The sequence below is a fragment of the Physella acuta genome, unplaced genomic scaffold (assembly GCF_028476545.2).
Source record: "Physella acuta isolate Inbredline_101_S28 unplaced genomic scaffold, ASM2847654v3 ptg000221l, whole genome shotgun sequence".
Lineage (NCBI taxonomy): Eukaryota > Metazoa > Mollusca > Gastropoda > Physidae > Physella > Physella acuta.
The window spans coordinates 179,905-204,621 of record NW_026731740.1 but is presented as its reverse complement, the minus strand read 5'-3'; the positions used below and the strand labels follow the sequence as shown (position 1 = coordinate 204,621).

General features: G+C 38.3%; 1 protein-coding gene across 5 annotated transcripts; it reads left to right on the top strand.

The window, feature by feature from the left end:
* Positions 1–3,731: 3,731 nt before the first annotated feature.
* Positions 3,732–16,128, top strand: LOC131937758 (uncharacterized). 5 transcript variants are annotated; one of them, XM_059295389.1, is made up of 8 exons: positions 3,732–3,839; positions 4,655–4,812; positions 5,346–5,357; positions 5,548–5,607; positions 8,808–8,826; positions 8,955–9,000; positions 9,231–9,302; positions 15,154–16,128. In XM_059295389.1, the coding sequence occupies exons 1-8, from the start codon at positions 3,766–3,768 to the stop codon at positions 15,412–15,414; spliced, it is 702 nt and encodes a 233-aa protein (XP_059151372.1). In that variant the 5' UTR covers positions 3,732–3,765; the 3' UTR covers positions 15,415–16,128. The 5 variants fall into 5 exon arrangements, with proteins under 5 accessions (XP_059151372.1, XP_059151373.1, XP_059151375.1 ...); XM_059295391.1 differs by lacking the exon at positions 3,732–3,839 and adding an exon at positions 3,851–3,900; XM_059295390.1 differs by lacking the exon at positions 5,346–5,357.
* Positions 16,129–24,717: the final 8,589 nt, after the last annotated feature.

Here is a 24,717-nt window from a genome sequence, read left to right as displayed (position 1 = left end):
ACAAAGGACCGCTAAATCAAACGCTTCACATCAGCATTACGGCTAATGCGGTTTCGCGTTGATTTTAGACAGCACCTATTTATCTTCGGAACATCTGGCTACCTACGCTGGTTTTAAATCCGGCCATTGCCGGTGGGGACACGTTAGATCAGAAATATTTGTTTATACGGGTTAATTAGCCAGTTCAAAGATGTACCCTACCCTATTTATGGCATATGATATTTCTATGAAAACCTTTAATCTACACTATAAATCAAAGAAAAACGTGATTTGGCATTTCATAACGAGGCTAATTACTTGAGGCGTATGCAGCAGGTGAGCAAAGGGAGCGGCCGCTCCCCCGAATACATGTTTTGGTAAACTTCGCATTTTTAATATATTTATGCAGTTTCAAAATAAAACTAACTACCACTGAAAAAATAAAGAAACTTGGTAACCCTATGGATTTTGTAATCAATACAATAAAAATAAGGCGCCGTTTTATGAACTCGCCACTTCCTTAGCCCGAAGCCCGACTATTCCCTTGCTTATTACATTTCCTAGGTCGCATAGGTAAATATAACATATAAAATGTGCTTATTCGACATCTAGATCTATTACTGCATGTTCGGCCTATTTTTATACTTGCTTATATAGTCATCTATGTTTTCGATCAATATGATCCATAAAAATATAATTAGTTACAACAAGTGTGGATACAAGTGTCCTACAAACCCCCCCTCCCCTCCACACACAAACACATCTACACACACACACACACACACACACACACACACATATATATATATATATATATATATATATATATATATATATATATATATATATATATATATATATGAGTGTGTGTATGTGTGTATATTATAGGGCACTTGTGTCAACTTGCCTTATGTGTCTTTTAGCCCCACCTTCCCTTTTTCAGTGGTATTAAAAGATTTAGTTTAAAATCGCTTTAAAGAATCTATTTCTGCTGTTTATACAACCGCCGTTGAATAGAATAGACCGCTTTTGGTTCTATTTGACTTAGCCGCTGCATAGCTTTATATTCAGTTCCAATTATTTGCTTTATCAAAATTCAACTAAAACAATTACCCATAATTTTATTATTTTTAAAATTTTTATTTTATAAAAATAAGTTTTTTAAAAACAAGGCGTGGCTCTCCAACTGTGTTATTTAATTACTTTTGACGATTGTGTGTGATTATACATTCTATTTGAGAACCGGTGATTGCCATTGCGTAGGCACACAATCGCCCCCATACAATAGATTTATGACAGCACACACACACGGTGATAAATCACATCCCTGTCCGTGCTGTCATCCAGCTGTCCTCGTGTGTGAACATTTTGTTCACATTTGCCAGGATGTCACGCTGTCACGCTCGGTCTAGCGTGACGCTCAGCTTATCTAAGCCAAAAACCTTTTCAATGTAGACTAGAAAAGAACAAGAAATATTTAAAGGGGCATAATTTTTTTTCGTTTTTTTTTTTTAAATTTAGGAGTACAAAAGCTACCAGATTTATGAATGTTTTCAATTGAAAGTTCATAGAATTTAAGGCCTTAGATTAAAAAAACGTTTTTTTTACGTCTTTTTATGTTTAAAAATAATTCTATTTATATTCTCGAAATAGCCCTTAACAATAACGTTACTTCATACATATGATAGGGGAGACAACTACATTAGGAAAATTTGGTGGTGTGGATTGGAATCTGGGTGATTTAGTATAGGGAATTCTTCAAATTAGCTTATGTGACAAGTCTTGTTGATTATGTTGCCTGTCTTGTTGATTATGTTGCCTGTCTTGTTGATTATGTTGCCTGTCTTGTAGATTATGTTGCATGTCTTGTTATGTTGCCTGTCTTGTAGCTTATGTTGCCTGTCTTGTTGATTATGTTGCCTGTCTTGTCTTGTTGATTATTTTGTCTGTCTTGTTGATTATGTTGCCTGTCTTGTAGATTATGTTGCCTGTCTTGTAGATTATGTTGCCTGTCTTGTAGATTATGTTGCCTGTCTTGTAGCTTATGTTGCCTGTCTTGTAGATTATGTTGCCTGTCTTGTAGATTATGTTGCCTGTCTTGTCTTGTAGATTATGTTGCCTGTCTTGTTGAATTATGTTGCCTGTCTTGTTGATTATGTTGCCTGTCTTGTAGCTTATGTTGCCTGCCTTGTCTTGTAGATTATGTTGCCTGTCTTGTAGATTATGTTGCCTGTCTTGTAGCTTATGTTGCCTGTCTTGTCTTGTAGATTATGTTGCCTGTCTTGTAGATTATGTTGCCTGTCTTGTTGATTATGTTGCCTGTCTTGTTTTGTTGAATTATGTTGCCTGTCTTGTAGATTATGTTGCCTGTCTTGTAGATTATGTTGCCTGTCTTGTCTTATTGATTATGTTGCCTGTCTTGTCTTGTTGATTATGTTGCCTGTCTTGTCTTGTTGATTATGTTGCCTGTCTTGTTGATTTTGTTGCCTGTCTTGTTGATTATGTTGCCTGTCTTGTTGATTATGTTGCCTGTCTTGTTGATTATGTTGCCTGTCTTGTCTTGTTGATTATGTTGCCTGTCTTGTCTTGTAGATTATGTTGCCTGTCTTGTTGATTATGTTGCCTGTCTTTTCTTGTTGATTATGTTGCCTGTCTTGTCTTGTTGATTATGTTGCCTGTCTTGTCCTGTTGATTATGTTGCCTGTCTTGTTGATTATGTTGCCTGTCTTTTCTTGTTGATTATGTTGCCTGTCTTGTCTTGTAGATTATGTTGCTTGTCTTGTCTTGTAGATTATGTTGCCTGTCTTGTTGATTATGTTGCCTGTCTTGTAGATTATGTTGCCTTCTTGTAGATTATGTTGCCTGTCTTGTAGATTATGTTGCCTGTCTTGTCTTGTAGATTATGTTGCCTGTCTTGTCTTGTAGCTTATGTTGCCTGTCTTGTAAATTATGTTGCCTGTCTTGTTGATTTCATTGATTGTCTTAAATGATTATGTTGCCTGTCTTGACTGATTGATTTAAATCACTAACACAAATTCTCTAAAGGTTTAGCACATCGATAACACACACATATCAAATATCAAACTCCACCAATCGCTACCCAAATCTTCTGTAAACTAGATCTGTCAGCTTTATCTGTTGTCTACCAAACTATGCCCGAAGACTTCTTCTACGGCGGGTTTCCCCCATTATTTCTATTAACAACCTGACGTATACTGATCCCACCAACTTTCGTGGATTCCTTGTGGAGGCTAACTAGCACCTCATTATATTCTGGTAACCTGGTAACGTGACTCTGACCACCCAACCCTGACCGGTCATCTCGCTTCTGATTGGCTCGTTCTGACTGACCAATGGTTTGTAGCTTTCTGGCAGACTTCAAGGCGTAAAGAAAAATACATTTCTATCTCCTGCTCTGTCTTCCTGCGTTGCGACTTATTTCTGTGCAGAGTTTCTTTCAGACATCTCTTCGCAGGAGGGGGGGGGTTAACTTCCCCTCTAGAATAGGTCTACCGTCCCAATCATCCCTGGAACGAAATAGAAAAAAATTTAGGCCGATTCTAGTCAAAAATGTATACTTTACATAGGAAAATATGCTTGAACCAGTACCCCCCCCCCACACACACAGACCCCTATTTAAAACACTTTTATGGAACACATATATTTAAAACGCGTTTATGGGACACATATATTTGAAATACTTTAAAGGAACAAATACTTTTAAAGTCACGTGATTTTGTTTCCACAGGCGTGTCTGCCCAGACCAACAATCCTGACGTCATCGGTATGGCTGTGGCTGGCTGCGTTAGCTTCCTCATGCTAGCTGTCGTCGTAGCCATCATTGGATTGTCTTTCTACTGGTAAGATTAGCTTCCTCATGCTAGCTGTCGTTGTAGCCATCATTGGATTGTCTTTCTACTGGTTAGAACGATGTCACTCAGCAACGAACTCAATGAAGTAGCTATTCACAAGAGTTATAGCCGGCGTGGCCGAGCGGTCAAGCGCTTGACTGTTTATCCGAAAGACTCGAGTTCGAATCCGGTTTTAAATCAGTACGTCCCTGAGTCCACCCATCTCTGACGGGTCACGATAGGGACTGTAAAGGCGATTGGGTATAGTATAGTGCTGACTACACTATCCTTTCATAAGCCGAGGTCACAGAAACTGGTGAACTCAGGGCCAGACCTTGTCTAAGGCTACAATTTACCTTATGTTAAATATCTGTCTTAATCTTAAATTATGATTATTTCCTTTCAGAAAATTGGGTTGTTTTTACAGCATCTGAAACGAACACCCCTCAGTGTTTCTTCTAGACTTTTTTCTCGGGGGGGGGGGGGGCACTTGATATTTTCGGGGGAGCGGACATTTTCCGGGGGGGGGGGGGGAGGGCTGTCATCTATATAAATTCCATTTCGTGGGGAGGGGGGCGAGGGCTGAGCCCCCCCCCCCCCCCCCCCCCCCCCGAAGAGATGCCTGGAATTCAACTTCCATTTTATTTAGACATGAGAAAAGACAGCTCTTTTTAGACCCCCTCGCCATCCCCGCTCTTCTATTAGTGCTACTGTGCACTTAAGTTTTGAGAAAATAATCTACCAACTTGCGAACAACCTGTAAGATGCCGCTTAACTTTTAAAAATTAAATTGACATTAATTTATTTTATTTTTTTCGTCACAGGGGTCCTATGTTCAACCAATGGATGAAACAGAAAGGCTTTGTCCGCATGCCCAAAAATTACTTCAAGAAAAAGGAAGAAGCCAAGAAAAGACTCGTTGGCGATTCCAGACCGTCTTCTATGATAAACGGCCAACTCCCTGCACAGAACTTTGACCGAGGTAAAACAGTTATCTAGTAGATGTTCAAGTGTGTGCGGGGTTTTCTAATTAAAGGAATAATTCTCTAACAGAAAATATTGAATCTTGTCTAGTTAAGCCCCGCCGCTAACGCAAAGAGTGCACGGGTGAAAAGTTAAGCCATGCCACTTTTGACCTATTTCTGATGTCTAAACATTTGAATATTTAAACGCACGTCATAACATTAAAAACAACTTGTTACCTGCCTCAATAGTTAGTTTTAGGGCTAGGATTAGGTAAGGGTCAGCTTAGGGTTAGGGTTTAAAACTAAAATTACAAGTTTCATATCCTCTTTTTTGATAATCTTTTTTTTTTTGGTGGCGGGGGTTAACTTTTTGGCGGATTTTATCTGAACAAGATCCAAAATATTTAGCTAACATTTCGCTTAATTACTGTGAGATTAGGTGTGTAGTTTTCGTCAGAATATATAAATAAATCTACTTTGATTTTCTTAAAAAAATAATCAATTAGATATTTAACGATTTTAATTTACCTTATTTTATTGTATTAATTAGTTGATCCGAGAGGTGAGCATTTTTTTCCCTACAATGTCACAGTTTTTTCTGGCAACCAGAAAGTCGCTGTGCATCTAATTAAGCTGTGCTTTCATACAAACAATACTTAACTCTACTAATCAACGGGCTTTCTCTCTTCGTAACAATACATTATTAATATAGATAGCAGAGATAATACATTGTACATGTAAATGTGTTACAGATGACGGCGTTATATTACAGCCGGGTGTAAGGATGAATAGCAAATCAACCGGAAGCAGAAGTATTCTATGAATTCGCTTTCTGTATTCTATCAGTTTTTTTTTTATTGCAGGGTTTTATTTGGTGTTTCATTTTTTTTCCCCAGAAGATTGGTGTTGTGTTTTTTTTGTTTGTTCCCTTTTCTTGGTACTTATTAAAACGTTGACATGTTGTATTTGATGCTCTTGTTTGCTAGTATCGCTAATATAACATTTTTTTTTTACCAGGGGTGGCGCTTAAGGGAAGAAAATTTCAAGGGGGGGGGGGGGGGGTAGTGTTTCTTTTAAACATTTTTCTTCAGGGAACAGCACTTGTGTGTGGGGAGGGGGGAGGTCAAACTAAATGCATATAGGGATATAATATATATATATATATATATATATATATATATATATATATATATATATATATATATATATATATATATATATATATATGTGTGTGTGTGTGTGTGTGTATGTATTTAGTGTCCACCCTGCTCACGGAAATGTAAGTCTACCAACCCCCCCCCCCCCTTCACCGACTGAAAGAAACACTATGGTTGGCCCGTGTACCAAATCCCCGCCCCAGGCCCTAGATTATTATAAAAGTTTTAAAGGATGCCAAGGAATCCTCTGCATTTACATTTACCTTCTCACTTGCGTTTACTTGCTAATTATTTTGCTGAAGAAACAGCTGCAGTTATCACCCTTGACCTAAACATAACAGCGCTAATGGCAGATACCTTGACACAGATTCGTCATGTCAGCGTTTTTATAAGAACCTCAGTCATTATTTGTCTCATTTATTGTGCTTTATTGTCGTGTGATTAGTTCGGCTAATTTAAGCACCAATTACTTTTTTAAATTAGTTTTTCTGGAGATAATCTGAGCCAGATAACGACACTCTAAATTAGTCTAAAAAAGGCAAACTACGTCTGTTTAATTATATTTATTACAAGCTTTATCAAAACTTAATTAATTGCTCTTAGATCTATTCGTATATTATTAGATTAATGCTTACATAGCATTTGTGATAATGCCTACTTACAAGGAGCATTCTGGAGGGGGGAGAGGGTACGTGCCATCCAGCATCTTTTTTTTGTTGCACTGGTCATGAAAGGATCGTCCTTAATAAGGTCCCACTCCTAGTGGGGTGGGGGGGGGGGGGCTTTATCGCGATGTGTACCAAAGGGTTCAGAGACTATAAAGACTACCTTCTGCATTTCAAAAACTAACCTAAAGAAACTTTTGTTTATTGTAAATTGTAATGAATTTGTATTAAAATGGGCCATCTTTAACGTAGTAAATTTTATTTAAAAAAGCGCAATTTTAGTGGGGTGGTGTGCTGAGAAAGAGCAGTGTTTCTTCCAGACTTTTTTGAAATTTTCTGGGGGGGGGGGGGGGGGCGGACATTGTTAAAAGTATATATTTTCTATATAAATTATATAAATTTCATTTCGTTCGGGGGGGGGGGGTAAAATTTTTTGCCCCCCCCCCCCCCCCCGGAAGAGATGCCTGGAAGAAACTCTGAGAAAGAGGGGAGGGGGGATTAGTGTAACGATGTGTAAATAGTGAGGGGGGGGAGGTTAAAAGTCGATTTGAAAGGTGTGACGTCGTTTAACTGAACCAAACTAATAAATTATGATAATTATGTTATAATGCAATGTCAACGTAGGTAATACATTGAAATAAAACATTTGACTACCTGCAGAGTTATTTTAAAGCTAGAGTTAGCGATTCATAAAATTTATATCTGATATATTTTGACAATTTTTTTTATTTTGGTAACAAAATTATATTCAAACGTTTTGTCCTCTCCAAACTAAATAGGGGAGGGGAGAAAGGTGTTCTATGTTAAAAAAATCTCTAGATTTTGTTATAGGGACGTGATGTAAAATGCAGCTTATGTTGCAATGTTTTTGGAATTTTATTATAAAATTACATTCTAAATCATAATTTTCAATCCAGCACTTTAATAAATTATATAGTTTATTCAAGCCTACAGCTTTATTTTAATTTATAGTGTTTTTTTTTAAGTTAGATCTAGAGATCTAAAAAGCTGTCTAGTCCTTCAGGTTTTCTGTTATTTTTAGTACTTAATTTAAAAGCGAGATTTTTACTAATTCAATTTCTAAGAAGAAAAAACAAACTACTTATAGAATTATTTTCTTAAAATGGTGTCTGGTGCTTTGATAAATGAAATCTTTAGGCTACTGATTAGATTCAGTAGAAGCAACTCATTGAACCCTTTAGAAGACCAGCTACAACACCCAATATTTTCTTCGTTTTTTTTATTATTGAATTCAGTGGTTTGTAGAAGAAATAAGATTTATTTAATCACAAATGGTATTATCAAATAGTTATCAAATAAATATCAAATAATTATCAAATAATTACCAAATAATTATCAAATAATTATCAAATAATTATCAAATAATAAAAAAAACATGCCAAGATACAGGAGGGAAATGTTTCCACAAATTGAAAAATAATAATTCATAATTGCCTACATTACTACATTAGTTGAATTAGAGATCAGACGAAACAACATATGTGTTTTCAAATATAGTTTTACCTAAGGCCACCTAAGGGACTGAGTGGGTCTACATGTGAAACTTTTTAAAATATTGAAATGTGTACATAGATGATCCATATGTTTATCTATATGACACTATATGTTAGCAGTAGCACACTGTACTGTTCTCTATATGGCATAGTTCTGTTTTTATATTAAAAAACAGAAAATATATTTAGCACTGGTTATGGGTTTCTATTTACTGCACATTTACGTAGATACTTAACTAGAAAGTCTCTTGCTTTTACTACGAGCCTATATCAGTAGATGGTCATGGTCAGATGTTACCTCAGTTTAAAACTTTACATTGAATAGATAACAAAGCAAATTTAATTAACGAATTCAGAGCTGTTTAACATTATAATGCTTGTTTTTTTAACAAAATCAGTTTTAACCTTGTAAAATTCTGCAACATTGTCGTGTTGATTATAGTTTTAGGAAATTCATCAGAGGAATTAATTTATCATTTGTTTCATTGAACTGATAAATAGTACTACTTTTTATCCTAATTTAGTTGAGTCTTGTATTGGCTTAAAAACTAATCATTTTAATTTATTAACTCACCTTGACTAGGGATCTGTTAAAAAAATTTGAAGAGTTTAAAAGAAATAAAAATGTAAATATATATGAAAAGTTATTAACGGAATATTCTATTTTCTTTTCCAGCTTCATGGGTTAATGGTTGGTGAGTGAATTAAAAACATTAATTTCTTGTTATAAGTCTGTGACTTATATTTACACTACAACTTAAATAATAAAAACAAAATATTTGAGTGAATTAAAATTTTGATGACTATTTAAAAATGTTTACAGGAACCAAAGACAGAGTGCATTTGTTAATAAGATTTATGAAGAAAAGGTTAGTTGTTGCCAGAAATATACTCTGATACATTTTTAAAATAATATCCAGTATTGTGTTTTCAACACATTAGCTTTACAAATATATTTTCAGATGACTGTTGTTAAACAGATTTTTTAAAAAATAGGTCTATACTAGAGATTCTGTAAAAGGTGCATTTTGAAAGATATTGTCATGTAACAAAGTGTTTATTTTAATTTTAAAATATTAACCCATGACCTCTTAAACAGGATGTGACTCTTGAGCTGGGTCCGGAAGGGGAAGAAGAATTCAAAATAGAAGCAGAATTGGTCGACAATGAGGTAACTTTTATGATACAATAATTTTGACAAAAGGTATCAAGATGTAAACAACAGCCATAAAATTAAATACACCTGCTTGTATTGTAAATGCTAGTAGGGAAACATAGTAGCTACTTAGTTATTTTATCAAATTCAAATTTATTCAAATTTATTCAAACAACGGTTACAATTGTAGGCACAAAGGCCTTTTTTCACATTGGCCGTTTAAACAAATAAAGCAATTCAATAACACATAGCAGTAACACATAGCACTAAAAATGTGGAATAAAGAAACAATGGTACATAGCTATCATACATAATGAGATAAAAAAGAGAATATAATAGATGAATGAGAAATGTTACAATGAGTCAGTTAGGTCATTAAATAATTTTAGTTTTAATTTAGATTTGAATATATTTTCAGATCTAGATAGCTTTATTTTATTAGGAAGATTGTTCCACAAATTAGAACCAGAGTAGGCGAAGCTATGTTTTTGGAAAAAGGTTGAATAAGGGAATGGTAAATTGAGACGACGATTTAATTTTATGTTAAAAGAAAAAAGATCTGATAAGTAAGAGGGGGCTGTTTCGTGGAATATTTTATATAAGAAAATTGATTTAGTATATATTATCTTTTTATTTAATGGAAGTATTTTAGTTGTAAGAAAAGAATCCATACTACTAGACAAGCCAGTAACCAGTTTTATAGCCCTTTTTTGTAAAGAAAGAAGAGGACGCTGCTTAGATATAAAGCTGCCGCTCCACACTACAGAAGCATAATCCAACCTGGATTGAATAAAAGCCTCATAAAAAACCAGCCTGCTCCTATAGTTGAGAAAGTTCTTTATCCTTGCTAACTGAAAGGTTGTCTTTAATAAGGACATTCTTAGAAAATGAATATGGTCAGACCAAGTGAGGTTGTGATCTATAAACAATCCTAGGCATTTGTAACTGTCTACCTGTTCAATGTTTGAATTGTCTATAGTAATGTTTAATGCGGTGGATGGAAGACGAAGGCGTTTCTGATGAGTTGTAATAAACATTGACTTGGTTTTATCGGGGTGAAGTTTCATTTTGTTAAATTTTGTCCAAGTTGCAAGCTGATTGGCACATGTTTGAAGTTTGTAACTGAGTGACTCAGCACTGTCTGCAAAGACATGCAAAGAAGTATCATCAGCGAACATCTCGCACTGACCAGCGTCAATATGTAATGGAAGATCATTAATGTATAAAGAAAAAAGTAAAGGACCTAAGATTGAGCCCTGTGGAACCCCTATATTAACATATTTCTGTGAAGAGATGGTATTAAGGTGAAACACGCGTTGAGATCGGTTAGATAAAAAGGAGTGAAGTAACCTAACTGTAAAGTCGTGGAATTTGTATGGAATTAGTTTTTTAAGAAGTATGGTGTGATCAATAGAATCAAAGGCTTTTCTGAAATCGACAAACAGCGAGCCACAGAGTAGGTTTTTGTTAATATTTATAAGCCAGTTTTCATTCATCTTAATCAGAGCAGTGTGACAAGAATGAAACTTTCTAAACCCAGACTGATTACTATGGAAAAGCTTGAACTTTTCTAGGTAATATGAAATGCATTTGTTTATATGTATTTCTAGTGGCTTGGAGAGGGAAGAAAGTATAGAAATTGGCCTGTAGTTATTAGCATCTTGGATGTTACCTTTTTTGTGTAGTGGTATAACCTTAGCATGCTTAAAATGTGTCGGGTAATAGTGCTTGGCAATACAGAGGTTATAGACATAGGTTAAAACTTCGGAAATTATTGGAGCTGAAATCTTCAATACATTATTAGAAATATCATCAAACGAAGTTGTTGAAGACGGTTTAAGAGATCTTAGGCTAACATAAACTTCATGAACAGTGAGAAGCGGAATGATCAGCTCTGACCTACCACGGTGAGCAGAATTACAAAAAATTTTAAGCTCCTCACTGATTGTGTAATCAGCATCTGTGTTGAGCGCTACAGATGATATAAAATGATTGTTAAAGTCATCAGCAGATATCTGGCAATGTCCAGCTGTATTACATGTGCGTTTTTTTCTAATTATTTGATTTATAGCAGTCCAGATAGATTTGGAATTAGGTTTGCCTGACAGCAGCTTATTAAAATACTCTTTCTTCGACCTACGCACGAGCAGTTTGACATAATTTCGCTGCCTACAAAAGTCCTCAGAAGTTCCATGACGTTTAAGCCAGTCTCTTTTATTAATTGCAGATTCGATATTGTTGTTAAACCAAGAAGGTTTGTATGTAGTCTTAACTCTTTTAGAGATTTTAGGAATATGTTTATCATATATAGTATAGAAAATACGCAGCCATTCAGAAATGGCAAGATCGGGACAATTATAATTGTATACATTGCAGAAGGGGGCAGCCAATAAATCCGAAAGAAAAAGATTTTCATTAAATTTTCTAAAAGAGCGATAACTTATAGTTATGTGTTGCCCCGAAGGTACACATAATCTTTTTGTCGAAAAAGTACAACAAACAGGGAAGTGATCACTAACACCACAAGAGGGAACACAGACCTCTATTAGGTTGCAGTCAGGTGATGCGTATATGTGGTCAATTATTGTACTAGATTTATCATTTACCCTGGTAGCCGTGTGCACAAATTGTTTAAGATTCAAAGAATCAATAATATCTTGCCAATATCCTTGAGGTTTTAATAAATTTATATTAAAATCTCCCAATATGATATATTCATTGTTAGTAGATAAAACGGTATCCATCATGGAGCAAAAACGATCATACCAATCCATGTTTTCACAGGGATTTCTATAAAGGAAGCAAATTAAAATTGCCGGATGGTGTTTGCTTTTTTCGAGTTCAATCCAAATACATTCTATATTGTCCGTTGACAGATCCATCCTGTACTTGAAACGAATTGAGGAGTGGACATAGACACAAAGGCCAGTTTCTTTGTGTAAGGATGGGTCTCGGCGTATTAGGTTATAATCAGAGACGGATATCTCAACATCATTTATAAAAGATTGTAATCGAGTTTCAGAGAAACCAAAGATATGGAAAGGATTGTTGGAATTGTTTAAAATTTTTAGAACTTCATGGTGTTTATTAAATATGTGGAAAATATTTAAATGGCCCAATTTTAGCCCACATTGTGAGGGCCAGGATGATGAAAATAGACAATGCATAAAGATAATAAAATATCAATGAATAAGAGATGTTATAAACAAAAATCAATATAATGAACTAATTAAATATCAATATAATTGTCTTACAATTACACGCTTTGTCATCCAATAAACAAACACTCGCTGCTCTTCACACTGCCTTCACTATAATTAAAATAGTACAGTGAGCTAAACTAGTAAATAGTAAGTGAAAAAAGTTAGGTTCCAGGAAGGCGCTTAAGCGACAACATTAGAGCTTGATGAAGCAACAAAGGGCTAAAGCCCATTAAGTGATGTAAGCCTGGGCTAGAGTTCAATTGATCTGAAGATATTGTTGGAAGCAAATCAACAGTCGAAACCAAATCAGACGTTGTACCTTTTACGTTTGAAAGTTGCACATGGTCTTTATCTGTTAAGCTGACGGCTCTTTGGGGATACTTTATATTTTTAGCAAGAATGCTGCTTCCAATTTTAGTCAAATGAATACTGTCACTGTACAAGCGTTGTCTCGGGGCTCCTGACTTCGCAGTGAAAAAAGGTGTATTGTTTATAAAACAGTATTTATAACTAATGCAGAAAGATTTTAAAAATCTATTATTTATATCTATCAACTGCCTACCCTTGCCCCGACATGGGGGTACGATGGATGAAAATCGGATTGTTGCGTTGGGAAATTTGTGAGTGATACTTCTCACAATGTCTAGCATATTAGCTTGTGACAGCCTGACGTTTGATAGACTGTCGTTGACACCACAATGTAAGGTTACAGTTGTGGTATTAGAGTCACGTGATCGGCTACTAATAATGTCCCTAATTTTTTCAAAATTTGCCCCAGGCAGCGCTATTACCGATACACGCTCGTAATGATCCGTGGCCATTATATCAGGATGGAGACCTTTAAGTGTAGAGTCACCAAGGATCAGATGGTGTTTCGTTGTTTGGTTGGTGTAGGGGGCGGCGACATGTTGTGTGCTATCTCTATTAGTGGCATAGTGAGTAGAGCGTTGGACAACAGGGACATGAACAGCCTTGACCGTTGGGACGCTGTATTGTGTAGAATTGCTTTTAGTTCGTGGTCGTTGCAGGGTGCTGGGACTCGAATGTTCCGATGGTTTGATTCGCGCTCTGTCATCACGTTGCGTAATTTTAACAGGGATTGGGAACGGAGCTTCTTGCATGATGCCTGCCGATGTGATTTTTGTATCATTTATTAGTTGTTGTTGATTATCCTCACATGTTGAGGTGGATATTGTGCTGCAAGAGGGATTCTTGGTTGTGAGGAGTTTCTTTAGTGACGCAGAAATATTTTCTTGATCAATCAAACGTTTCTTAAGGTTAACGTGTATATCTTTGCAGCTATGCACTTCATTAGATAGTCTCTTGACTTCATCCCTTAAGACAGCGTTTTCGACTCGGAGTTGTTCTAGTTGGTTGTTAAACAGCAATTTCTCCGCTTTAAAAGCTTTTTTAACACAGGTGATCTCGTTAAGAATAAACGATCTTAAGTTATTATCCAGTTGTGTGGTTTGAAGAAATGATATTTTTGGACTAAGCAAATCAGTTGGTTGAGATAGGTTTGATGAAAATGTATAGTTATTTATAGGTGTTACACAATCTAACGGATTGGTATTGATCGTATCCTCTGCACATTGATTGTCACTGTTGGAAGCAGACATAATCATGGGCGGTGAAATGGGTAGCTCCAATACTCTGGGTGGGGACAGTGAAGGTGGTGGTGACAGTGATAGTGGCGGCGACATGGGTAGAGGCATGTCGACAGCTTTGTCTGTTGTAATTAGGTTATTTAGAATACAGCAAAATTCCGAATCCACCCAAACAGACACAACGTTAGATTTTCCCTGTACCATAATTTTGTTATTCGTGTGGTACAGATGGACAGATAGCCCTGGTAATTTATAAATATCTTCAACATTGGCGCCATCATCATCCCTTCTTTCCTCAACAACACCAGCATATTTAGTTTTGAAGATTCTTTTTACTTTTTCATAGCTAATTGAGTTTCTAAAGGCAACGATAACGCATTGTCCTCCATCTTTCTTTTGAAAATGAATATCATCCACTGCACAAATGTTAGCAATCTTTTTTGATATCGCTTTTTCTTTATTTAAACGATACTTCTTAGCTCTGCTGCTTCTGGTGACAACACCAGTCCCTAACATTTTCACTCACCAGTAAAATTAAAATATCATGCTGACATCAGTAGAAATAGATGAAAAAGAAAACGAATCATCAGTAGATCTACAACAACTAAGAATATAGATATCCGGTTTACATTTTAACAATGGATGAGACAATAATATAAAAACTTAAAATATCACAATAAGAACCGGCTAGTAAATTAGTATTAAACTACATTCTCAACCCTAATGGATGAGTAGTACTTCCCTTAGATTTATTTGGATTAAATAGTGCATAAAAACACTAAAAACTATGAAAGAAAGTTGACATCAATTCCGGAAGTAAACAAGTTGACGCCATTTTGAGTATATCTACTTTATCACTTTCAGTGCTTGGTTAGGATGAGATCTGTAACAGAAGTTAAAACCTTAAATATTCTCAGCTGCATTTCTAGAAGTAGCCTATCAAATATTTTTACAAAAGAAATTTAATTTTGTTTCATTCTTAAATGTGTAGTTCTTTAAAATCTCAATACCATATTAAGCACCTAATCCTTTTTATTTTGATTCTTTAATTTCCAGCACCTAGACATTGGTCCATTTAAAAGACAGAATACAGATACACCCATTCCAGGCAATGTGTATAATGAGCCCTACATCTATAGCACTGTGAACAGCTCTCTAAAGACCAAGAAGAAACCAGCAACCAATGGCGACATAGGGAGCTCCACCCAGGGCGTGACCACGGCCATAGTGAGCTCAGAGATGACTGAGCTCGCAGAAGAGACCTCGGGGGGATCACACAAAAACATAAATTACGAGGACGTTCTCGTTCGCCTTTGAGATAATATTAAAGTGTATGCATATGTTATCTACTAATAGCATTAAATATATTACTGAGCTAACAAAATGGTGTGAAAATTTAAAATTGAGGATTAAATAAATTGTGTTGTTATCTGATAATCAAATACAGTAGATATAAAAACTTTAATATGATTTTTTTTTTACGAATTTTAGTTCTTAATAATAATTTAATTCCCGATGAAAAAACATAAATTAAAATACAATATTTTCTTATAATTTTCACAAGTTTTAGCTAATGCAGCACAATCAAACTGTCTGATGTTTTCGTCTCCGACTTGTTTTCTCCCTCTTACAACTGCATGCTAAACAAATTAAAACATCTTCATTGTTTCTCAACCCCCTAACATCTATATTATTTCAGTACCTAAAATATATCAATTTGTATTAAATCTATGACATGTAGATAAATCAAACTAAACTGAATGAATGAATGTTTACAAAGAAATGCGAAGGATCTTCCAACCTGAAAAATTGTTGGTAGAACTGAATTGTGTTTATTATTCATTGTAGTCTGATAATATTTTTATTATCTTTAAACATGGTGTGGAAAGGAATATTCAGCTGATCTATGCAGTCATGTCACAGGATGCCAGTGGGGTAGGGGGGTATTTGAACCAGCCTTGGTCACACCTGATCTACTCTACTGTACCTACTGATCTGCCATTCTGATATGCCCCTGTTGTGCCTTAATTACATTTTTTTTTCTGATAGCCACAGTGTGATGCAATCAAGTTTTGTTGTAAAATGTACAAATATCTTGTCAGGTCTTTGTTGAATGTTGTTGTTGTTTTTTAAATTAGAAACTAAATTTTTTTTAGAATCCATCTTTTAAGCCTGTTATCCTAAGTAAACATTTTATCAAATATTCAATATTTTCAAAAAAAATTAAAAATAATTCAAATAAATTACAATCAACTTACAAAACATTGTTAGAGAAAATGAGCACAAACTTTGAACTTTATAATTTAGCATCAAATAACTTTTGTAACACAAAATTTAAAAACTTTTAATGACGAGCAAATGATTTTTTTAAACCTTAAAGTATTGAATGTTACACCTAAAATAATCACATATTTTATTTGTGTTAGTTATTTGTTTCCTTGCCTTGGTTTTGTTAAAACTGGAACTTTGTTCTTGCATAACAGTACTTATGATAATACCTACCTTATGTTACTAATGTTATATTTGTATACTCCCCTTTAATGTATATACATTCTTATATCAAATGTCTTATGCCTACAACATGATATATAATGGGATTTAATCTCTACTGATTAATATCAATAAATTATATTTTTTATTTAATACAATAAAAATGTTTTACAATGTTTAAACAGTTGTTTAATACTTGAAAGTAATGTTTTTAAAAAGAGACCTGAAAAATAGGTTTATCTCATTCCATCTTTGACTAGACATACAAAAAACATCACGACAAAAAAAAAACAACAACACAAAACTGCTAAATATTATTCTAAAGATATATAATATATACAGGACTTTTTAAAAACAAAAAAAAAATGTATTTTTAAGATGTGTTTCTTAATTAATACATCCCTTAGTTGATCAGACAGACAAAACATTTCATTTAAAAAAAAAAAAAATTGTTTCTTTGTCCAAGTATTACATCTTTATCAGATTCCATTCTAAGTGTGTGGGTCACATTCAAACACATACCCCAGTGTTGGGAAAATATAACACTAAGAAAAAAAGGTTACTTATAATCTTGTGCACATTTGTAATTTTTATATTTTGTATACAACTTTCAGTTATTAATGTATCTAAAGCCTTGTATAACTAAGGCAGAGGCGTAGCGATGGGGGGCAAGGGGGACATATGTCCCCGGGTGCTGACCTTAGGGGGCGCCAAAATGGGTTGTAAAAACAAATTAAAATGTCATTGTAGGTGTATTTTTGCAGATCGAGGGGGGTGCAAATCGAAAAGTTGAGGGGGGGGGGGGTTCAAATTGAAAATTTGCTCCCGAGGGGGCGCCAAATTGAAAGTGTGTCGCCTGGCGCCGGGAAGGGTCGCTAAGCCTCTGAACTAAGGTTATATCTTTGTAGGTACTGAGCCTTAGCACCCCACACACATACACACACCTACAACTAACATAGGTTGTATTTATATATTCCTAACCCCACCCCCTTCCACCCACTACTAAACAGTAAGATCCGCATTTGTACCGACAATTATTATTTTTCCCTTACGATTCACCAAACACCAGCGCCCTCTATAGTTACATTCTATCACCTCCTACACACAACAATAGCCTGTGTTGGTTCAGTCAAGCCGTCAGCAGATAGCGAGCCAATGGTAATCCCTCAATAAGGTATTCAAAACCTTCTAGCTATCGCAAGCATCTCTACAACCCCGCGGTCATTTAGAACACATCTGAAAGAAAACCAACCATCTCAATTTTCTATTTGCGGCCAAGTCAGATGACTTGCTACAAGGATGTGATCTAAGATATAACAATGATGTACATGACTTTTGAAAGCAAATATAGAATTATGTATTATTTTCGTCTGTTTATGTATGCACCAATCCAGTGGCGTAGCGAGGTCGGGTGTCACCCGGTGCGGCACTTAATGGTATCACCCCCCCCCCAGAGGCGTAAAACTTTCAATTTTCGATTTGCGACCCCCCCCCCCCCCCCCTCAAACTTTCGATTTGCTCCTCTTAAAAGACTATTTAACACTCGAATTAATCACTTAATTAAGTAGAATTATCATTTTTCTCTATATATTTTGCTACTTTTTGCCTTGGTGTCACCTTCCTAAATGGTGTCACCCGGTGCGGTCCCCGCCCCCCCCCCTTCCCCCCCCCCCCCCCCCCGCTACGCCCCTGCACCAATCTAAGTGTAATCAAATCACCCATTTCAATCTACAAACTAGCCACAACAGTTCACGTTCCTAGTAGGCCTATAGACTCAGAGAATAAGAGTCGGTTAACGTAACTATCTCTATAACTATCAGAGACTTAGCAAACACGTACGCCTACACACGATGCCCAAGGAGAAAAGGACTTTGTACAAGTACCCGGGATGTATAAACTGTTAACTGAGTCTTGTCCGAATACTGAGACCGTTTTTTTTTTTTATTTCAATTTGGGGGTGTGGAGCTTGAAGTGTGATATCATTTTACAGTGGAGGTTTGGCCCCTTGTGTGGATTTACTACAATTTAGAAAGGAACGGGTGGGGGAGGGGGGTCAAGATCGGTTAAAAAGTTAGAAGTTAATTATTTTATATTGAATTTGGGCTACACCTTGATGACGTCGGTCACCATTGGTGGCAAGTAAGTTTCTCCACCCAGGACTGGCCAGAGAACGTGTGTCCACTTAGGACTGGCCAGAGAACGTGTGTCCACTTAGGACTGGCCAGAGAACGTGTGTCCACCCAGGACCGGCCAGAGAACGTGTGTCCACTTAGGACTGGCCAGAGAACGTGTGTCCACCCAGGACTGGCCAGAGAACGTGTGTCCACCCAGGACTGGCCAGAGAACGTATATCCACTTAGGACTGGCCAGAGAACGTGTGTCCACTTAGGACTGGCCAGAGAACGTGTGTCCACCCAGGACTGGCCAGAGAACGTGTGTCCACCCAGGACTGGCCAGAGAACGTGTGTCCACTTAGGACTGGCCAGAGAACGTGTGTCCACTCAGGACTGGCCAGAGAACGTGTGTCCACACAGGACTGGCCAGAGAACGTGTGTCCACTTAGGACTGGCCAGAGAACGTGTGTCCACCCAGGACTGGCCAGAGAACGTGTGTCCACTTAGGACTGGCCAGAGAACGTGTGTCCACTTAGGACTGGCCAGAGAACGTGTGTCCACCCAGGACTGGCCAGAGAACGTGTGTCCACTTAGGACTGGCCAGAGAACGTGTGTCCACCCAGGACTGGCCAGATAACGTGTGTCCACACAGGACTGGCCAGAGAACGTGTGTCCACTTAGGACTGGCCAGAGAACGTGTGTCCACCCAGGACTGGCCAGAGAACGTGTGTCCACTTAGGACTGGCCAGAGAACGTGTGTCCACTTAGGACTGGCCAGAGAACGTGTGTCCACCCAGGACTGGCCAGAGAACGTGTGTCCACTTAGGACTGGCCAGATAACGTGTGTCCACTTAGGACTGGCCAGAGAACGTGTGTCCACTTAGGACTGGCCAGATAACGTGTGTCCACCCAGGACTGGCCAGAGAACGTGTGTCCACTTAGGACTGGCCAGAGAACGTGTGTCCACTTAGGACTGAATTTGGGCTACACCTTGATGACGTCAGTCACCATTGGTGGCAAGCGTGTCCACCCAGGACTGGCCAGAGAACGTGTGTCCACCCAGGACTGGCCAGAGGACGTGTGTCCACCCAGTACTGGCCAGAGAACGTGTGTCCACCCAGGACTGGCCAGAGAACGTGTGTCCACCAAGTACTGGCCAGAGAACGTGTGTCCACTTAGGACTGGCCAGAGAACGTGTGTCCACCCAGGACTGGCCAGATAACGTGTGTCCACTTAGGACTGGCCAGAGAACGTGTGTCCATTTAGGACTGGCCAGAGAACGTGTGTCCACCCAGGACTGGCCAGATAACGTGTGTCCACACAGGACTGGCCAGAGAACGTGTGTCCACTTAGGACTGGCCAGAGAACGTGTGTCCACCCAGGACTGGCCAGAGAACGTGTGTCCACCCAGGACTGGCCAGAGAACGTGTGTCCACTTAGGACTGGCCAGAGAACGTGTGTCCACTTAGGACTGGCCAGAGAACGTGTGTCCACTTAGGACTGGCCAGAGAACGTGTGTCCACTTAGGACTGGCCAGAGAACGTGTGTCCACTTAGGACTGGCCAGAGAACGTGTGTCCACCCAGGACTGGCCAGAGAACGTGTGTCCACCCAGGACTGGCCAGAGAACGTGTGTCCACCCAGGACTGGCCAGATAACGTGTGTCCACTTAGGACTGGCCAGAGAACGTGTGTCCACTTAGGACTGGCCAGATAACGTGTGTCCACTTAGGACTGGCCAGAGAACGTGTGTCCACTTAGGACTGGCCAGATAACGTGTGTCCACTTAGGACTGGCCAGAGAACGTGTGTCCACTTAGGACTGGCCAGAGAACGTGTGTCCACTTAGGACTGGCCAGAGAACGTGTGTCCACTTAGGACTGGCCAGAGAACGTGTGTCCACCCAGTACTGGCCAGAGAACGTGTGTCCACTTAGGACTGGCCAGATAACGTGTGTCCACCCAGGACTGGCCAGAGAACGTGTGTCCACACAGGACTGGCCAGAGAACGTGTGTCCACCCAGGACTGGCCAGAGAACGTGTGTCCACCCAGGACTGGCCAGATAACGTGTGTCCACCCAGGACTGGCCAGAGAACGTGTGTCCACTTAGGACTGGCCAGAGAACGTGTGTCCACCCAGGACTGGCCAGAGAACGTGTGTCCACCCAGGACTGGCCAGAGAACGTGTGTCCACCCAGGACTAGCCAGAGAACGTGTGTCCACTTAGGACTGGCTAGAGAACTCACCAGCTGGAAGAAGTGAGTACCTGTGAGGCCTGGCCTATCCCTGCACGACACGGTCATTGGAGGGTGTCGGGTGGGTGGGGGGTGGGGCTGGGGATCTGGCACTGTAATGTAAATATGTGTTGTGGTCATAGGTCAACGCGAAATGATGCATGACGGGCCTTCTGATTGATCTAACCTCCTGCCCACAGAATAAAAGCTATAAAACTTCTTTTCTAAACACTTAACCTCTAGTTAACACTAAACCTCATGTTAACAATGAACTTGTTAACGCTAAACCTCTAGATAACACTAAACCTCTAGTTAACACAAAACCTCTAGTTAACACTGACCCAATTAACACAAATCCAGTTAACGCTAAACCTCAAGTTAATACAAACCCAGTTATCACTAAACCTCTAGTTAACACTAAACCTCTAGTTAACACTAAACCTCTAGTTAACACTGACCCAGTTAACACAAACCAAGTTAACCAGTTAACACAAACCCAGTTAACACTAAACCTCTAGTGACCACTAAACCTCTAGTTAACACTAAACCTCTAGTTAACACTAAACCTCTAGTTAACACTAACCCAATTAACACTAAACCTCTAGTTAACACTAAACCTCTAGTTAACACTAACCCAATTAACACTAAACCTCTAGTCAACACTAAACTTCTAGTTAACGCTAAACCTCTAGTTAACACTAAACCTCTAGTTAACACTAAACCTCTAGTTAACACTGACCCAGTTAACACAAACCAAGTTAACCAGTTAACACAAACCCAGTTAACACTAAACCTCTAGTGACCACTAAACCTCTAGTTAACACTAAACCTCTAGTTAACACTAAACATCTAGTTAACACTAACCCAATTAACACTAAACCTCTAGTTAACACTAAACCTCTAGTTAACACTAACCCAATTAACACTAAACCTCTAGTCAACACTAAACCTCTAGTTAACGCTAAACCTCTAGTTAACACTAAACCTCTAGTTAACACTAAACCTCTAGTTAACGCTAAACCTCATGATGCCACCACACTGAGCAATCAGCTCCAGACATTTCAAACAGATCGATTTCGATTGATTGCCATATTAATGGTAACCAGTTGCAGCAGTTAAACAAACTCACAGCCCCTGGCGTGTGATGCTGCTTTTGTTGTGGTACGGGTAAGCGTTGTACAGGTGAAAGTGGTAGAGGTGAAAGTGGTAGAGGTGAAAGTGGTACAGGTGATAGTGATAGAGGTGAAAGTGGTACAGGTAAGCGTTGTACAGGTGAAAGTGGTACAGGTAAGCGTTGTACTTGTAAAAGTGATACAGGTAAGCGTCGTACAGGTGAAAGTGGTAGGGGTGAAAGTGGTTGAGTGGTTGAGGTGAAAGTGGTAGAGGTGAAAGTGGTACAGGTAAAGATGGTACAGGTATAAGTGGTAGAGGTATAAGTGTTAGAGGTGAAAGTGGTAGAGGTGAAAGTGGTACAGGTATAAGTGGTAGAGGTAAAACTGGTAGAGGTAAAAGTGGTAGAGGTGGAAGTTGTAGAGGTGAAAGTGGTAGAGCTCAAAGTAGTAGGGGTGAAAGTGTTAGAGCTAAAAGTGGTAGAGGTAAAAGTGGTAGAGGTGGAAGTTGTAGAGGTGAAAGTGGTAGAGCTCAAAGTAGTAGGGGTGAAAGTGTTAGAGCTAAAAGTGGTAGAGGTGATAGTGGTAGAGGTGAAAGTGGTAGAGGTGAAAGTGGTAGAGGTGGAAGTGGTAGAGGTGAAAGTGGTAGAGGTGAAAGTGGTAGAGCTAAAAGTGGTAGAGGTGAAAGTGGTAGAGGTAGAGGTAAAGATGGTAGAGGTGAAAGTGGTAGAGGTGATTAGTAGAAATAGAAGGTGTAGAAGAAAAGTTTTACCTGTGAAAGTGGTACAGGTAAATGGTAGAGGTAAAGGTGGTATAGGTAAACGGTTTTGCTAAAAATGATGGAAAGTGTGAGTAGAGAAGAATTCACAAGTTATCTAGCATCGATTTAAGGCGTCCAAAAAATATTTTAGACCTCCCCCCCCCCTTGGTGCTCACGCATATTTGGTGAACCTAGCCCCCCCCCCCCCCCTCCCCACTTTACCAAATGAAGCTGTTCACATTTTGTTTTTTAATTTATTAAAAATAATATTTTTTGTTGTCCTTCGTTGTATTATAAACATCTTTTATTATCTCATTAAATTCTTGCTGCAGATTTCTGTGTAGTTGACAAAAGTTAGGTGAGATAAAAAGATGTACATGGATATTATAAGAGATTTAAAAAAAAAGTTTTTGCATCTTGGGAAATTGTACATTACTGCAGGAATAAAAAGTGCCACACATTGTAACAGATATTGTGTGTGTGGGTGTTGTTGTGGGCGTGGGAGTTAGTGGCGGGATGCGTGTGGTTTACTTAACACTAACAGCGAGAAAACTTTTTTTTTATTAGAGGCTTCACTTACAAGCTGCCTCGCTGACAACCAATCTCCACACTACCCCCCCCCCCCCACGTTAAAAAAAAAACCCACGGGAAATTTTAACCAAATCGTAAAATATTTTTTTTAGTCTCTATTTAACCAAGGGGAGGGGGGGGGTGACTCAAAATTGTGTGATGATGTGTTACGTGAGAAGAATAAGGGGGTGGGGTATCCAAAATATATTTTGTATATGACTTTTGTTTTTATTAATTTACGTTGTAACTAAGGTTTTTATGTGATTGTGTGTGTTGAGGTGGGGGTGACAGTGATATCTTTTTATGTAGGTCCGCCTGTCTATTACAGCACGTGAAGACAGAGGCGTAGCGACCCTTCCCGGCGCCCGGGGACAAACTTTCAATTTGGCGCCCCCCCCCCCTCGGAAACAAATTTTCGATTTGCACCCCCCTTTAACTTTTCGATTTGCACCCCCCCCCCCCTCAACTTTTCGATTTGCACCCCCCCCCCCTCAAATTGCAAAAATGCAGCTAAATTGACGTTTTAATTTGTTTTTACAACTCATTTTGGCGCCCCCTGAGGTCGGCGCCCGGGGACATATGTCCCCCCCCCCTGCCCCCCCCCCCCATCGCTACGCCTCTGCGTGAAGATTAAAGTAGCGAGTACAAATCGACAAAATTAGGTGACGTCATGTATTAAAAATAAAAGCTAAAATACAAAAGTAAACAAATACAAAAAAAAAAAGTAAACAAATCAATATGAGTTAGCACGTCAAACACAGTTTCTTTATCCACTGCCCCACCCTCCTATGTTAGATTGAATGAAAAAAAATCAGCGTTAAGACTTGCGAAACAGACAAAGTGTGAATTGGATGAACTAAGATAGCACGAAATGTAATTACCATTGAACACCACATGATAAAAATCTGACACCCACATACAAGAGGCGAGGATTGGGTACAGTTTCAGCCATACATATTTAAACTTTGTTACATACCTGCGTGATGAATTGATTCAACCAAAGATTACAGCACATAATGACGTACATGCAGGGGTGGCCTGGGCTGGTGGGCCATCGGGAAAAATTTCGGTGGCCCGCCTAGAAAACAATTCCTATGGACTACCAAGATGTGTACTGAAATTGGCCTATTAGTGCTTTGATATATTTTTTGATGTTTCTATTTAATCAACCCTTCCGATTTGTCGTTTTTTTATGTTGTATGTTTCAATTTGTAAAGTGATGCATGACTTTCAAGGCATCGGTCTTCATGCATGGACGGAGAAAAAAAATGCACATAATATATTTTGTGAGAGGGCCGCTTTTATTGCTTTTCTGGGGGCTTGGTTGTGTGTGTGTGTGAGTGTGTG

Coding starts and splice junctions, on each gene's coding strand:
- LOC131937758 (XM_059295389.1), top strand. CDS start 3,766: ATGGCTGTGGCTGGCTGCGTTAGCTTCCTCATGCTAGCTGTCGTCGTA. Junction 3,840..4,654: donor ATTGGATTGTCTTTCTACTG/GTAAGATTAGCT, acceptor TTTTCGTCACAG/GGGTCCTATGTTCAACCAAT. Junction 9,001..9,230: donor ATAAGATTTATGAAGAAAAG/GTTAGTTGTTGC, acceptor CCTCTTAAACAG/GATGTGACTCTTGAGCTGGG.